This window comes from Plectropomus leopardus, chromosome 15 (genome assembly GCF_026936395.1).
Source record: "Plectropomus leopardus strain MGB_pleo_1.0 chromosome 15, ASM2693639v1, whole genome shotgun sequence".
NCBI classification, from domain to species: Eukaryota; Metazoa; Chordata; class Actinopteri; order Perciformes; family Serranidae; genus Plectropomus; species Plectropomus leopardus.
The window spans coordinates 23,016,469-23,033,647 of record NC_142190.1 but is presented as its reverse complement, the minus strand read 5'-3'; the positions used below and the strand labels follow the sequence as shown (position 1 = coordinate 23,033,647).

General features: G+C 40.2%; 1 protein-coding gene and 1 long non-coding RNA gene across 3 annotated transcripts in view; one reads left to right on the top strand and one right to left on the bottom strand.

Annotated features, from left to right (window-relative positions):
• Nucleotides 1–759: 759 nt before the first annotated feature.
• On the bottom strand, nt 760–12,478 carry vsig10l2 (V-set and immunoglobulin domain containing 10 like 2). Its single transcript, XM_042499304.2, has 12 exons — nt 12,287–12,478; nt 10,417–10,770; nt 9,914–10,189; nt 8,443–8,718; nt 7,285–7,572; nt 5,699–5,956; nt 5,330–5,620; nt 4,869–5,219; nt 2,717–2,839; nt 2,596–2,620; nt 2,379–2,479; nt 760–1,081 (listed from the first exon to the last, which is right to left on the bottom strand). Exons 1-12 carry the CDS (start codon nt 12,354–12,356, stop codon nt 969–971), a joined length of 2,526 nt encoding a protein of 841 aa, XP_042355238.2. The 5' UTR covers nt 12,357–12,478; the 3' UTR covers nt 760–968.
• LOC148187300 (uncharacterized) overlaps nt 1,566–17,179 on the top strand; it is a 41,005-nt gene continuing 25,391 nt past the window's right edge. For both annotated transcript variants that reach the window (XR_015778948.1, XR_015778949.1), the window contains exon 1: nt 1,566–1,912. This is a non-coding gene — a long non-coding RNA (uncharacterized LOC148187300). The remainder of the gene's footprint in view (nt 1,913–17,179) is intronic.

Below are 17,179 nucleotides of genomic sequence, written 5' to 3'. Positions count from 1 at the left end.
AGAACGTTTTGGGGGTTGGGTAAGGTAAAGCCAAGCAATGCAAAAATAAAAGACTCTTTGTGGAAATTGTTAGATAAAGCAAGGTTAATGTAGATCCTTAAAAAGTCTTAAAGTTTTAAATTAATTGATGTAGTAATATGGCCTTAGTTGGCCTTATTTATCTTTCAAAAGTCTTAAAAATACAATGACATTTGAGTATTTTGAATAATGTTCTGACACTGCATCAAGAAACTTCAAAATTATTACTATGATTTTGTGAATCTATTTTTTAAATAATTAACCATATTAAACTTTGCACAGATCAGGGCAGACTAACCAACAACACTTATACATTTACCACATCCAATCAAATAGAAATGAACAACCTTTTTCTTTTTAAGGCAAGCCAAATGGATACTTTTATGCTAATATGATATGTAATATTCCACTCAAGAAAGTTGTTTCTTCAGCATTCAAAGTATATAATCTAACTTTTTAACTTGACCAAAAAAGTCATGTTTTATGTTTAAATATTTTGGAAAAATTGTCCCTAACCCTAAGTTATTGATGCTGATTAAAGCTTTTTTCTTTTCAGTCTCAATTTTTGTAAAATTTGTCTTACTTTTCATTTAAATCAGCCTTGATAAGTGTTAAAGTTTTAAATTTAACTTTTAAAGACTTGTAAAGAAACAGAAGGTTCTGTTCAAGCCCTCCAGGTAATCTGCTAAAACAAAAGGGTTTACTTGTTAAAAAAAACAAAAACTCTCCTGTTGGCTGAGTAGTATACGTATTTAATGTAGAAATTAGTGTATCCATTACGTCCGTGCTTCAAATGACAGTTTTAGAACGAGATGTACGTGAAGAATCGTGAGTTGAATTGAGATCTAAGTGGCTACACACACTGTCATGATGGTGCAAACTGTCTACAAAACTATTAATTCCAGGTTAAATTAGAGCCAAAGGAGTCTGTGACATACATGCATGTGCGACTATGAGCCTGTGGCCTTGACAGTGATGGTGACGTTGACAGGCTCTTCTCCAGGAGGAGGGGCTTGGCTGGTGGTTAGGGGTGAAGCTGCCCGGGGTAAAGCCATGGACGGACCTGGAAAAGACGTCAAAGGTCAGGTAGACCAGCAAAAAGACTGCTGATGGTTGAACCAGACAGCTCATAACATCTGATGAGCCGACAGAACAACTACAAGATTGTAAACAGTCTGAAAGCCATCTGTGTGAATTTAAAAAATGTCAGCGTATTATTATTGTAATCAGAGGAACAACTTACGGTACAATCATCCACAACTTTTATGGCATACAAAAAATACTGTTTTTTTCCATTAAAACATTAAGTTACTGTTTAAATTGTAAAAAGAATTACATATTCTACCTCACCAAAAAGTTCAGACTCTGCTAATATGCAAATATTCGTTTTAAAAGTTTAACTACTGGATTATTGCTACTAAGCATCCACCTTTAGCAGATAAATGTGAAAATAGTCTTCTGCTGCATAGTGTCAGACTGTCTGTCCTCAGCCTGAGCAGAGGTCCAATCAAGCCGAATTGGAAACACCTGGGTTAGTGTGCTGATCTCATCATTAGGTGACAGGTGTTTCTAAAGACCCCAGAATTCTCCAAACAAGATGTCAATTTTTCAGCAAGAAAACTCTTTTCCCCTTTTAAATTGAATCATTAAAGTCTGACAGGAGTCACATTTAGTCATTTGTTTTGCAGTCAAAATACTTATTTTTTTAATCACTGAAAACAGCAAGAGAAACAGTGTTTAGGACAATATGAGAAATGTCCCTTTGTCTCTCATCTGCCGAAGTTTGATTGTCAGCAGTTTGCAGACTAAACTGAAGACACAGGAGGGAAGAGGAGGGCTGCAAATTTGCAAGGCATCAGTGGACAGTCCGGTCAGACCAAGGCGACACTTTCAGGTATGCTCTTCTGCTATTTAATGTGCTGCGGCTGAGCAGTTAGTTATGTGCTCTACAATCTGATGTCAGCAGAGGTGGATGTTTGTTTGGTCATTTATTCAATAAACTGAGGTGCAGGACAAGACATGTTCATGTTTTTAATAACCTAACTAATATGGTGTGGTATGTTGGTATTGGTAAACTTAAACATTGGAATAATATTGTGCATAAACTTATGTCAGGTCATGTGAGAAAATGTTTTTAGAGGGGCTTGGCAAAATAACATTTCGAGGTTAAACATATATACTTTGACCAAAACTTGAATTTTTGGATTTAAATCTTTCAGGAATACTACTGGAAAGCTTAAGAATGATATAAAAAATATTTGACTGCCCTTTAAAGTGATAAAAAAGCATTGTGGTAATAGACATTGTGGATCTTTAGGTTTGCATGTATATTGTGTGTGTTTGATGTGGATTCATCTTGCCTGGACTGGGTGATTCCCCAATCTCCTCTATTCCTCCCTCTGACCTGGCTACCACTTCATCCTCTGGAAAGTTGATGTTTTCTCTCGACTGGCTGTGCTGCCTGGAAACACCAAGGGAATAACTGTTTTAATGGCATGTCTGCCCACAGGATGTCTGTCAACATCATTACAAACTGTGCATTTTTAATTGTTGATGGACAGTGATTCAGATACTCACAACCCAAACAGCATGTCATGTAGTCCTAAAGGAAGAAACACAGATCATTATTGCAACATCATGAGACAGTGGCTTTATTGTTCAAGTCTTTTTGATGTTGTTGCTTGTGTATGGGACTCACGAGGATTGTTGTTGCGGTTGCGGATTATGAAGATGAGCAGCAGTGCCGTGAGGATGGCTGCAATGAGCATCCCGCCTATAGCTGCTCCGATTATAGCAGGGTACATATTGAGGCGTGGTTCCGCTGCAACACATCACAGTTACACATTGCAAAATAGTACACCTCTGACAAAACACAATTGCTGCACTTTATTAGTGTCTCACATATTTTCCTAATCATGTTTCATGTCTCTCTAGTGGTTCTCAACCCATCTCAGAGTTATTCTTGTACTGTGAAATGAATCAAATCCACAATTGTTGAGTATTATTAGCTTCATTGAAAGTGTTTAGTTGACAAAATAATTGTGTTAAAGCAAGACTGTGTAACGTTTGAAAGAGGAAAAAACAAATTGTTCCTCTTACAAATAAAAAGTTGAATTCGTAAACAATAAAACACACACTTGCTTAGTTTGATAAGCTGTGTGGTTTAGCTGCTGCAGCCTTACTTAGTCTGGTACAACCAGTAGCTTTGGTGGCCAATGTTAGCAAATCTTAGGTACGTATCACTGTTAAACTGAGTCAGGCTGCTGACTCTCAGCTTTTCTGTACTTGTGGTACCATGGATGGATTTTAAGACAATGGCCTCCGGGGCACTGATTTGCAAAAGGCCCACAAGACGCGTAGACTTTGTAAAGGTCTCATTGTAGTATGTGTATGTTTTGTGTGTGGTCATTTTGAGTCTCCTCACTTGTGTTTGTTGTTTCTTTGTACAGTAGTTCTTTTTTTGTCTTTTTGAGGTTGTTTTCTGTCTCTTTTAAGTTGTTTCATGTCGACTTGAGGTCATTTTGTGTCTTTTTGAGGTCATTTTGTGTGTCCTTGCGGTTGTTTTGTTTCTCTTTACGGTCATTTTGTTATTTTGCCTGTTTTTGTAGTTAGCATTTCCAGTAGGCCCGTTCAATAATCAGCGTATGTGTGGTACTGCCTCACTTTGTTTTGGCATTTATCATTGTCATGTGATCACTTCCAGCCACTGTGGCTGCTGTTGAACAAAAGTTACATAGGCTCGCTTTAAAGTCAACCATGTTGAAGTAGGCACAGGTGTGGTTTAACTGTTGCATCCACATTACAGGGGTTAAAAACCACTGGCCTACGCTGTCACCCAACCATCAAACCTTTCTACACCCTAATCAATCACCTGGCTTGATTAGAGCACTCGAATTCTGCTATACATGGTACAGTTAAAGAGAATTTACAAGAAGCAGCACACAGGGCCAGTAAGAGGAAAGGAAAAGTGCAGGGCAGGTAAACAGGAAGTCATTGGAAAGGGTAAGGCTGTGAGGTGTGTGTAATTGTTTGAATGTATTTTTGTTTGTGTGAGTCTTTCACCTAAGTGGATAACAAAAAAGAAAAAGAAAATGTTAGACTGTTATCAAAGCCATTTTAACAGCAATTACAGCAACATCAGCAATGTTTTAATAATCCCCTAACTCACCTGTCCCCTTTCAAAATGTCACATCATTTATTGTTTCTCCTGTCTTTTGCCTGTTTTTCATCATCCATTTGTTAAAAGGTCAGTTCACCCTAACATCAAAAATACACATTTCCCCTCTAACCTGTAGTGCTATTTATCAATCTAAAATGTTTTGGTGTGAGTTGCCAAGTTTTAGATATCAGCCATAGAGATGCTGCCTTCTATCCAATATTATGGAAATAGATGGCACTCGGATTGTGGTGCTCAAAGCACCAAATACATTTGACAAACTCAGAAATTGTGACTCTGTTACTCAAGATAACCCACAGACATTATTGTGAGCTATTTCATGTAGGAACTATTTTCTTTTTAACCAAACCACACCTGCCACTGGGCTGAAGGAAGAGTGCATCCACCTGCAAACTCACTTAACACCACTGAGCTAGTTAATGTTACAGCTCAGCTGAAGAGGATGCCAATAATGTTTTCATCCTGAGATGTAATGAGCACAACCCTTTCATCCATAAGTAGATGCACGCTTCCTTTTGCATGGTGATGTAGTTGTCGGTGTAGTTTTGTCAAAAGAAAATAGTTCTTACATGAAACTACTCACAACAGGATTTTAGGGTAAACTGTCCCTTTAAGACATCCCTATCTCAGGCCCCTTGCTCAGTCTTTAGCTTACTGTTTTTACCTACTTTACCTGGAGTCTTTGCTGCAGAAGGGTGTCCAATGGTGCGATGGTTGATGGGTATGATGCGGAACTGGTAGGTAACAGTTGGTATCAGTCTCGCTATTGTATGACTCCTGGCTTCAGGGTCCTGGATGATGTTACGGTACCAGACTGGTGGACTGATCCTGTCCTCCATCTCCTCTGTATCATTGTTGCTGCCTCTCCTTCCTGGTCGCTCTGACACCCATCTGTGCTGCAGGATAAAACCTGTCCAACCTCCTCCTGCTTCGTTCTCTACCTGCCACTCCAGGTCCACCTCGTTACGCTGTCGGCTGTTGTACACCACGCTGAGCAGGGTCGCATTGGGTGGCATGGGGTGCCCTGATAAAGAGACAAAACAACCAATAGATTGTCTAATACGTATACCACAACTTGATGCTTTTGTATTTCTCTGGCAATAACACAACAGGTACAGGTGAAAAATAACTTACTCTTGACCACTAAAGTGACATTGATTTCAGTTCCTCCCACTGCGTTAGAAGTGGAACATCTGTACTCGCCGCTATCTTGAGTCTCATCCGTGTCTCTCACCGTCAGATTGGCCCATGCAGATGTTCGTATCAGTGCGTACTTCAAGGTGTCTTGGACACCCACACCCTGGTTGTTAAACCAGGTGATTTCACTAACTGGAAGGTAGTTTTCTCTCAGGTTGCAGGTGAGCTGAACATCACTTCCCTCGTACACAGACACAACTCTGCGTCGTGTCAGCAGTACAGGAGCCTCTACAGGTGACAATGTATGTATTAGTAATTAAACACATTATTTTTTGTTGTAAGTTGTGGCGGATAATGTGCACTGACCCAGCGTGAGCCTGCAGGTCTTGGTTTGGGTCAGAAGTGGATGCTTAGCATGGCAGGTGTAGGGTTTACCGCCGCGGGCAGTGCCATAGCGAAGGATCAAGATGTTGGAGTTCTCCTCAACGCCTTTGCCTTGGCCACCTGGGCCCTCCCACCAAACCAAAGCTTTTGGGGCCCCTCCATCCCAGGAGCAGGACAGCATCAGATACTGCTTGTTGTTAGTCACATAGGCAAAACACACCGGCTCTGCAGGTGGAATATCTGGTGGAGGAGACGAGGTTTGAGTCAGATGTGAGAGGTTTGGAGACCACTAAGGATGCTAGACCTTCTGTTTTATCTCACACAGGCCCCGCCCTCTACTGGACTTAAGTGAAATTTGTTTAAACGTAGCCAGCCAATCAGGACATGCTTACCCACATACATGTACTCATGTATGTGGGTAAGCATGAGTTTGGTTTTTTACTCATACACTGAGTAAAAAACCAAAGGTGCTGTACGACAGCAGCGATTTGACTTTATACACGTCTATCTCGTGGACATGTAGGGTTCCTTCTCAGGGTCTGTGCTCACTGGAATGACACAGGACTGGTGAAAAGGACTGGCTGTATGTCATGATACACCTATATGTTTTTGTGCTCATTGATGGCCCACAAAATGTGGTATGCAGGGTGTATTTTGCTCATCTTTCAACCCATCTGCACGGTTATGGCCATTGCTCCACCCAGTTCAGTTGGCTGCAATCCTTCGCCACTGTGCTGGCTTAGGTTATAAAGAAGTAGGTGGTCAACAAACTTGTAGCCAGTCAGTATCAGTATGGCTGGGTCATTATTATGTCATGACAGGAAGTTCATTCATCAGGCTCCACCCACTGTCCTCAAAAAGTACAGCAGAGGGCGGAGCCTGTGTGAGATAGAACGAAGTTTACAATATTGTAACCATGGAGCCCTCTACCTCAGAAGATTCAGAGGAGGAGAAGTCACAGTTTCAAATTACGTCACATCATTGGGGTACAACACATGAACAGTGAAATCTGGTCGCTTACAAACAAAAAAAAATTTTAACAGAAGACCATAAAAAAATGCTTTCTATACGCAAACACTCTGTTATATAACGGCCACCAACATTGTGAGCGTACCCAAAAGTTTTGTCAGGCTGAATGCACTTATGAAGGCTAAAAAAAGAGCCCCCGAAGAGCACCTGAGCAGACACCATCCCTTTATTTCCAGTGCCATCTGCTGTTACCCGCCAACATTGCAGCTCCAGATACATTGTGCATGTGTGCTGCCCCAGGCTCCCATGGGGTCATAGACTATGTCTCTTTTGAATAGCCTTGTCCACCCAGGTCCCCTACCCTGTAGGATAGTTGTCAGCATACTGCTTCTTCTGCACGTATTGAGGTATGCCAGTCTTGAGTGGGCAGCTACATTTATGCAAATTTTAGTTGGCAAATTGATGCTCATGATTGGAGGAGAGTTTAACCCATTGAGTCCAGAAGAGGGCTCTGTCTGTGCTAATCATAGACTGTACATAAAGATAATTTATTTATTTACAGTATATGCTGTTACAATATTGTAACGTCTGTTGCTTACATGAGCGTGTGCTGCACTCTGCACTCTGTTGGAGCGCCAGGTGGGAGCCCATGCAAGTAAACAAGGTGTCGTTGGCAGTCAGGCTTTCAGACGAAAGCAAGAGGGCAGTGTTGGTCACTGGATTTGTTTGCAGTCCGGTATCGGCCTCAGCTTGTCCCACTTGTCTCAGGTGTCCTGTCCAGTGGAGGGAGGGGGAGGGGAATCCACCAGGCCAGGAGCAGAGCAGTCTCAGAGAGGTGTGATTCAGAGCTGGCTCCACAGAACAGGAAGGGGAGCCATCGGGCGGGTCTGTGGGGATAAGATACAGCATAACGAGGCAGTGATGTGCAAAGTGGAAGTTACATGGGGTCACTGGATCCAGAGAAAGTGCCCATGAGGCTACAGTGTAGAGTATAAATCATCTTATCAAAATTATAGACAGAATTTTCTTTTTATTAGATATTTTTATTTGCAACAGTTTGTGATAGAATATCTCAGATTAATGTAAAGTCAGTACTGCCAAGCATGTCTTCTCTAATGTCAAAGATGTGAATAATAGGTAATGCTCTCAAGCTCTCTTGGGCGATACGTTGTTTTAGGACAGATCCATGATCTGAGTATCTAGCAAAAACACATAAACTCAGCAAGCAAAAACAGAGCAGAATGGCAAGCATCGGCCTCTTAGTCAACCAACACTTGCCATGGCTGTGACATCACAGCGAGGTACCTGCCAGAGAGTCCCATCAACTTCACAGACGGCCCGAAGAGGAGAATAGGTCTGCAGCACTTCCACACTCTGCTGTGCGTGTATTGGTGTGTATGTGTAAATGCAAGCTTTTGGATCATGTTTTGAAGTTTTAGAGAGTAGAAGGAGCTTGAAATATGAGAAATGGTGTATTAAATGAAGTATGGATGTTTAAAACAGAAGAAGTGAATGAGGGTTCTGCAAAATACTGAAAACGGGAGAAATTAATGAAGGTGTGTTTAAGAAGGAGATTCAGTGTTAATGAAGATGAAAATCAAAGGTGTTCTCTTGGTCTTGTACTAAAAATGTCAAATCTAAATTGATTTGACATTTGTAGCACCAAGACACAACAACACAGGTTAGGACTGAGTGGAGAGATTCACAGAGGAGCAGGAGGACTGATAGCATGGTCAGAGGTCAGAGGTCAGACTCACAGTAGACAGTCAGGCTGATGGTTTTTTTGGAGCGGGTATTGAGGTAGGTGTTCTGTGCCAAACAAGCGTAGTCGCCTGTGTGCATGCGGAGGATCTTTGTGATGGTTAGCTGTGGTCCCGTGTAGACCTGGGAGTTGTTGTAGAACCAGACGTACTGACTGGCTGGGTTTGAATGGGCTTGACACAGTAAAGAAACAGTCTCTCTCTCCAGAGCTGAATATCCCCGCTCTGTTATACTGTACGGAGTCACGTCTATCTGAGGGATGTCTGGGCCAACTGAGGAGAAAGCACATGAACACAGTCAGATATAAAGAGCATAGACATGTTACATACACCTGACAGGAGACACTTCCTGCTTCAGTTCTGCACTGCAACAACTGAAGGTACTCCACATATCATCTGTAGAGTCAGTCACAAGAGTTCAGATAATCGAACCCAGTGCTGTCCTCAAAATCACTTGAACTCATGATCAATTTATGCCCAAGACCGTAATGTATTGAGACTGAGACCAAGACTTTGAGGGGCTAAGACCAAGTGAAGACCATACCAGCGTGAGTCCCACACTTTGTGGGACACTTACAATAAAACAAAACAAATGAAGACTCATCTTTATCCTCCTCTTTCATTGCCATATGCTATAAATATGTGTGTATAAGTGTACCATGAGAAATGTCTTGAGAAAATAATCAACTGACACGGCAGAGGTGAATTTTATGTGGCAATGGTGATTGGAATGGTAATTTTCCTTTGTTTTCTATGTGCAAACAAATCCAAACACAGAGGAGCTGAAATCCACTTAACTACTCATTTTTTGCACATACAGTTTAGTGACAGTTGTGATCTCGATTGGTCTTGAAAATCCTGAGTCCTCTTTGTTTGAGACTAAGACAAGACTGAATAATAATGCAGTCAAGTGCGAGATTAGACCAAGACCTTTACAGAAATAAAACAGAGGTTTATGTCCTTCCGTGTCCTCAGTAGTAGTTCTCTGTGTCTCAAAGTCAGACCACATGAGTTCAAGGAGTAACATATGCAACACAAGCAGATGTGAAAATACAAGCCAAAGCAGAAACAATACAACTTGTCTTTCAAGTGCCACAAGAAGCAAGGAGAAGAAAATGAAATTAATGGAAATATAAAGTAGATAAAAGCTGACCTATGACTAATACATGAAACAGTGTGAGTAATGATTTATCAAAGTTGCCATTCAAGACATGTTACATAGTGACATTTTCTGTGTGTGACAAAAACTGAAGATGCAGGCCCTTGCAATTTATTGATTACTCACGCATCAAATGCCAAAGAAAAGAAAAGACATTAAAGCATAACAAGTCGTGCATGCTCATCTCCAATACTGCTTTCTGAGGATGTTACCTTAAACTGTTGCCATGGTTTATTTGGCTTTTGAGGGTTTATAGTTTCTATGTATGACAAAACCCAAAACTTACCCCAAACCCCCAAAGATACTCACAGATGGTGTCCAGCCATAACCGGTTGGAGCTCTCGCTGTTGACAGCATTGCTGGCCACACAGCGGTACCAGCCGGTGTGGTTGCGGTTGACGTCGGTCACGTTGATAACACTGGTGTTGCCCTGTGAAAAGGCTGTGATGTTGCCACCTCGGGTCTCATGTTGCCAAATATAACGGATCGGTCCGGTCCCATTGTCCAGATTGCAGCGCATCCACATTGTAGATCCCTCCACAGGCGATGCATCGCTCATCAGGAGGTAAGGCTTACTGATGGGAACTGCATTTGTGCAAAGTCACACATGTAGGTACATTTACTTTCTCTAAACAAAGTAGACTTTATCTGCTCTCAGTTAAAGAGCCCCTCTTTTAGATAGGCCCCTGTGAGGGTCTAAGGGCAGGGCTCTGAGGCAAACTGTGTTTTGTGATAATGGGTTTTATAAGTAAAATTGACTTGACTTGACTTGCCTGAGAAACGTAGGTGTTTCAGAGTGCAGGAAGTCTTACCTCGGACAGTGAGGTGCACATAGTAGTAGTAGACTTTGGGCTCCCGTTCTATGTCGTAGAAAGCCTGGCAGGTGAAGAGGCCGTGTGCAGCCAGTGGCAATTTCTCGATACTCACAGCTGCACTGTTTGAGATGACTGTGAGACGGCCGAGCGACTCGGCCAGCTTCTGGATCCTCTGTCCTTTCCCCAAATCATACACCACAGCTCTTATGGCTTCAGTTCCGGGCTTGGTGAAGCTCCATATGTACATGTCAGGTAAGGTGGGACCACACTCCAGGATCACCGCTCTGCCAACTACGCCATACACACTGGTATCCCGGTACACCACCTCCCAGTTGGGATTGACCTTCACCACTGGAGGAGGGAGAGGATGCACAGACATGCAAGCAAATGTGCGTGTGTTTGTGGGTATGACTGGAGTTAACTTCAAGGACACATACCAGACTTAAGACCTGTTCCATGGGGACTGCTTGTCCAAATGGGGACAAAAACCGTGTCCCCAATTTTGGAAAAAGATTGTTTTTGGGTCAGTGGCTATGGTAAGGGTTAGGTTCAGGCAAGGAGTGGTTATTTTAGGGTTTGGGGAAGTCTTCAGAAAATGAATTTAAGTCTATGTAATTTCCTCAAAAGAAACCCATGCAAATGTGTGTGCATGCGTGCGTGTGTGTGTGTGTGTTAAGGAAAAGGAGATGGTGGTGTCATGTGCTCGGCCAGTGTTCAGTTACAGGATTAATTGCACTGTAAGTTTAAGACACATAATAATAGGGTAATAAGGGATTCCAAAACAGATAACCGGATTAGTCAAATTGTTTTTCCAGCCACATTCACTTTATCGACCATCTTTTGGTTCTTTAGCTATTCTCTTTCTCTTTTTCCTAAATGACTTTCTGTGCAGTTAACTGTGTTCCAGTGTTATGCATTATCTCTGATCAAACTCCTCACATATGTAAAGTAAAACATTTTTTCTCTCTACATTTTTTGTTTTTATTTACAATTTGCTCACAAGTAGAGACTGTCAACATCAGATCATCCCAGACATGTCAGTATCAGAGTATGTATTGAATAATGAGCCAACTGGCACTGGATGTTATCATAATGTTAAAAGTTGTTACATTGGACAGGTGTTTAATTTTCGTTGGAATGATAATCAAGCTGACGACATTTAAAATATCTTATGATGTAAGAATTTCACATGTATGGACGCTGAAATTAGGACTATTTGCATACACTGGGTTTTGTTCTTTGTTTTTCATGAGATGTTTGGAAGATGTTGGATTTTGTTCACTTAATGACACAACTTAAAACAAACATAATATTGCCATCTGTCATCAGTATTCTGTTTCAAATTGACAGTGGCATTACATGTTGTACTGACGTTGAATTTTGGTCACGTGATGGCACAACCTAAATTCAACCAAATATCAATGCATGATGTCTGTGGCCAGCTGGGAAGTGACTTGCAGTAGGGAAATGCCCAAGGTATGTTTGAGGAAATTTAGAAATGATAAATTTCTGGTGAAACCTTAGACTCAAGTGTTACTTATCAAACATTTTTGTTGTGTGTTTTTATATAAATATATAAAGGAGAATATCATCAACATATTGTTATGAAACTACTGTGTTCCATGTTTTTATCAACCTCTCTATCATCAAGTTTCTGTCGTGCTGTACTTCCAATCTTAGATTTGAACAAGAGAATTACAACAGATTATAGGGAAAGTTGATAAATGATTTAAAAAAATGCCCAGCAGTTCTTGTCTTTGCTTAACATACTCATTAAAAATTCAAGTCATGTTATATCGAAAATTGTAATTTTTAACTGCGGCTAAAAAAAGTGTAAATAAATCCAAAGATATTGGAAAACCCTTACCAGATGTCGCACAGGTGACCAGGCGGGTAGGTAGAAACAGAAAGGCCAGCCCTAGCAATTGGGCCACCATGGTATCATGATGATCCTGAGTCCAACAATCTCTTTACTCAAAAAATGTAGCACAGATTGTCAAAAAAGAAAAGTTTTCAGACTAAAAAAACTGCCTGTTATTGGCTTCCCTCAGCTGCGTGAAGTCGCATCTTCTCTTCTCTCAGATCCAGTCGTTTCTTGGAGAATCCAGTTGCAGACACTGACTTTATTAGACTGAGAGTAGGAAGAGGACGGAGGGTCACTAAACTGATTTGGGCTCAATTATTCATGTGTTTTTCCTTTCTCTCTATCCCTCTATCCTTCTTTCTTTCTTGTGCGGGGTTAGAATGACATGGTGATACTGAGCTCATCTATTATACAAGACAGTCATGTAGAGGGACAGGTTCGCCTTGCACACACACAAATGCACACACCTGCACATTAACTAATACATCCGGGCTCTTCGCATGAAAACAGGCCTTTCATATTTATCTGCACTTAAATCATCTTTTTTCATCGCATAGCATGCCAGTTTTTACTTTTTCCTCCTATTCAAACTACAATTTTACATTACAAAATGCTAAATTTATGCAACACAAAACACAGAGGGATTAAAATGGGTTTATATAGTATTATCAAAAAAATCTTACATGCTACACAGGCCACAAAAGACTATTCCCCCGTTAGTCATCTTGGGCTCCAGATTTTAATTTCAAAGGTCACGTGAGAACCAGAGAGCAGAGTAAACGCTACTGATGGGATTAGGATTAAAATAGATTTAGAAATCTGGCATCTCTCAGTGATGGTCTGTGTTTTCTCACGACGACATGCTGTGACCACAACCCTGCGCTCAGCAGGCCACCATTTAAAGATGTAAAGTTGCAGTTAATGAGATGCTGATCCTGCACATACACTTGATCTCGCCCCAGGAACAGTTATTCAGAGTTTTTAAAGAATCCTAATGTGAGTGATGTGTTCATAAAAGAGAAAGAGAGCAGGGAGCTGTTAAGTGGAACCATGTAATGTGAGATGTGCGTCATGAATGAATGCAGGACAGAGGTCAGTTTTCCTCACTTGGCAGAGACTGAAATACAGCAGAACCTAAACAGACACTAAGTCGACCACAGTTCAAGAAGGTCTTAGTTATATAGAAAATAACAAACCCATCACATGAAACTGCATAAAGATGAATCTGATAATACTTTTGAAAAGGAGGATATAATCAAAATGTGTCTTTGTAGTTTATACTCATTCACATTAATTGATCACATTAAGACCATAACATGCTGTTTACAGAATTCAATATTTTCGACAGGAAGGTCATATTTGTACTCTTTCTTAACCCTTTGAAACCTTTGCCTTTTTTAAAAATGGAAAGAAAGCAATGTGCAACTTATGGACAAATGACCTAGAAATTAGCTAGAAGTACAAAAAGTACAAAATATAAGAAAATTACCTGAAATTTAGAAACAACAACAACAACAACAACAACAACAACAACAACAACAACAACAACAACAACAACAACAACAACAACAACAACAACAACAACAACAACAACAACAACAACAACAACAACAACAACAACAACAACAAAAACAAGGAAATAACCTAAAAATTCTCCTTAATAATAATTATTATAAATATAGTTCTTTAGACATTGTTTCCCCAGCTTACAAGAATAGTTTCCTAAATCTACAAAGTCCTTGCAATTTGCGGGACATTTCTAGATGGGTTGTCTTTGCCTTTTTCCCATGTTTTTGAAAGAAATCAAAGCAATTTTCTCAGAGTTCAAATGATTAAATATTTGTGAAAGGAGTCTGAATGCACCACAGGAAAAGTGATGTCAATCCAGGTTTTAAAGAACACTTTCTATTTTCTTCTCGTTGTATTAAAAAAAAATGAATGTCTAATTAAAATTGGAACAAAAGGCAAATAAAAAAATAAATCATGAATGGCTCTTGAAGTTTCCCTCTAAATGTCAGGTGGTGAGTCTCTTCTGAGCCTTAAGTAAAATGTCAAAAGTAATTAGACATGCACTTATCTACTGTTTGGTGGAGAGGACTGTTGTGTAGCTCACTGGTTTCCTCCGAAATACGCAGTTTGTGAGAGCAAGACATAACCAGCATCTTTCTGGTCCCCCAGAGGCAGCCACAGCCTTCTGACGGTGAACCAGTCCTCTCCAAAGCTTTGACTTTAAAGCCCCCTGTGCAATGGAGAAAGAAAAGATATGAAAAAAGAAAATCTTGGGCATGCTGAGTTGGCTGCTGAGACTGAAGCTGAACATGAAGGCTGAAAAGCCTGTGAATGTCCCATGAGAGCTGGATGCAGTGGATCCATAGCTTGTTTGCTCGGAGAGCTGGGAATTAATTGTGAAAGATTTCATCACAAAGGCAGCTTAACGGGCAGCCTGGGACTCTGACAGAAACTGATAAAGCATGTGTGACATATATCATGGTTATATCTTAGTGTGGATGTAAAAGTGGTTGTGGGATAAAAAAAACAAACATGCTTTGGGTTGTTTAAAACCAGTAGGGGGTTGTGTTTGTATTCAGGCTTGCCTTTGTAATGATCTCCAACAACTTCTGAGAAAAATCTCTGGCTCTTAAGCTGCTAGATGCTCTACAATGTTCACTCGCTGTTTGGAAACTGTCTGTCTGCTGTTTGATTCTGAGCAGGTATTTTACAGAGTCTTTTAGCTTTTTGTTTACCAGCATCTTTGATTTGACATAGGTTAACCAAATGTCAGCACAACATCTAATGCCACCGTCAATTTGTTGTAAAATGCTGATGACAGATGATGTCGATATTTTGATAGTTTTAAGTTTTGTTGAGTAACAAAAATCCAGTGTCTTCTGATGTCTCACACCAACATCATATTGACATAGAATAATGACATTTACTTAAAAAATGTATAAAGAACAAAACAAAACCTATGGAAAATGCCCTTCAACAATTTTATTGAGGGATATTTAAAATATCTTCAAGTGGATTTTTACTCCAACCAACCGGATTTGAGAGTCCATCAAATTGACGTGTGGTGAAGCTACTATCAAAAATGATTCCATGAGAGCAGTTACATTGAACCAAATAGTAAATTTGTGCGCCATAAATGAGCTAAAACTAAATACAGCTGAGGGAAACCTGTACTCAGGAGGTAATATTCAGTGGATGACCTCTTTCACACAGGCTTCCAGTCATGTCATCCATATAAAAATATTGAAAAAAGCGTTTTAGGTAGCATAACTTCATTGCGTCATATCCTCTTGAGTGTAAAACTAAAAGATAGTTCTAACTGAACTGCAACAGCAGGCTTAAATGGATTCAAGGAGTTTCTGCTCACATATTGCTAGTTTGTTTAGTCTTTTTGCTCTTATTTTGACATTTTAAAGGACAGTTACATCATTTGTTATGTTTTTTTTTATGATGATCTGATTAGTTCCTTGTGCTTATTTAAGAGGTGAACAGGACATAATAAATTTCCCTGTTAAATAGGATGATCCAGGCTGCATTGTAGAAAGGGAAGTTCACCTCAGGCCATGTACATTGATGATTATTAAAAGCCATCAGACATCACTGTAGCCTCGGGAACTGTGTCATGTGTCCCTATAACTAGGTCAGGGCGTAACAGATTATATTTAATAGGATCACAGTTTTCTGATTGCAAAAAATGGTAACTATAAGCCTGAAAAATTAGTGTAACAGTCTGTGGCTATAGGCATAGTGGTGCTTTTAGCTCAATGCTAAAGATAGCTTGCTAACACAGTGGCTAACATACTAACATTATTTAGCATACCTTAGACATTTGTAAAATGTTTACCATAATTATCATTTCCAGTTTAGCGAGTTAGCATGCTAAAATTTAGTAAATAGCATGACATTTTTCATGGCAACCCATCAAGTAGTTGAGATATTTCTGTCTGGACCAAAATGGTGGACTGACCAACTAGACAACATTGCCATACATCGAGCCCTGCTGCTGGCGTATTGCAAATACATCAGATTAGAAATGCCCTTATGGAAACTACCAACAGCATTAGGCCTCAAGCCTACTCTAAAAAGTTTTGAGAAAAAAGTGCACAGTCAGTCTTAATGCTGGCCTTAAGAAAAAAAAGTTCTATTAAATAGACATTCAGGCTATCATAAAGTTGATCTTGAAGTCAATGGGTTTTTGGTTGGCTGGGTTTTTGGTTAGTTTATGGTCACAGGTTTTTACCCCACTCATGAATTTTGAAGCTGTTATGTGTCTTAAAATAGGTTGTTGATAAATGAGACTACAGAACGTCATCATGGCGAACACAGCTTGACACTTTGGTTGTGGAGGCAGCATTACGTTGTGCAAGACCGTTGTGTAGTTTGTCAATAGCTTCAAGTTAGCTTTTTACTTCTGCCAATTGCATTTAGGCTTCAAAAATCCTACAAGTTGTGTTCATTTGTGATTATTATCTTTCTGAACAAAATGTTTCAGGATCATGAACATTTCTTTACAACAGAGCTTATTTTCTGCCATTATGTAATATCCCAAAAAGAAAAATCCCATAGGCTTTTTGACGAGGTAACCAGGGCAATTCTAACTTCCATGTCTGCCCACAGAAAAACGTCATCCCTGAGGCACTCATTCACTATGCTATTCTGTCTGCAATTAAGTGCGATCTCCCTGAAAAATACAGGTTTGATTTACAGCACAAGCAAGTGCACAACCAAAACAGGAAGAGAATAGTGCTTTTGTCTACCTGTAGTAGCTATTAGTAGCCATACCCAGTATACCAAAGAGTTTCAGCGTAGGGTCTTTGCAGTTACTATCCCTATAGCAGAAATAGTGCATGGGCGGTGGAACAAAGTAACTGTGGAAACTGTGGTAGG

Coding starts and splice junctions, on each gene's coding strand:
- vsig10l2 (XM_042499304.2), bottom strand. CDS start 12,356: ATGGTGGCCCAATTGCTAGGGCTGGCCTTTCTGTTTCTACCTACCCGC. Junction 5,621..5,698: donor GACCTGCAGGCTCACGCTGG/GTCAGTGCACAT, acceptor TGTCACCTGTAG/AGGCTCCTGTACTGCTGACA. Junction 2,840..4,868: donor TTCTGCAGCAAAGACTCCAG/GTAAAGTAGGTA, acceptor GATGTGTTGCAG/CGGAACCACGCCTCAATATG.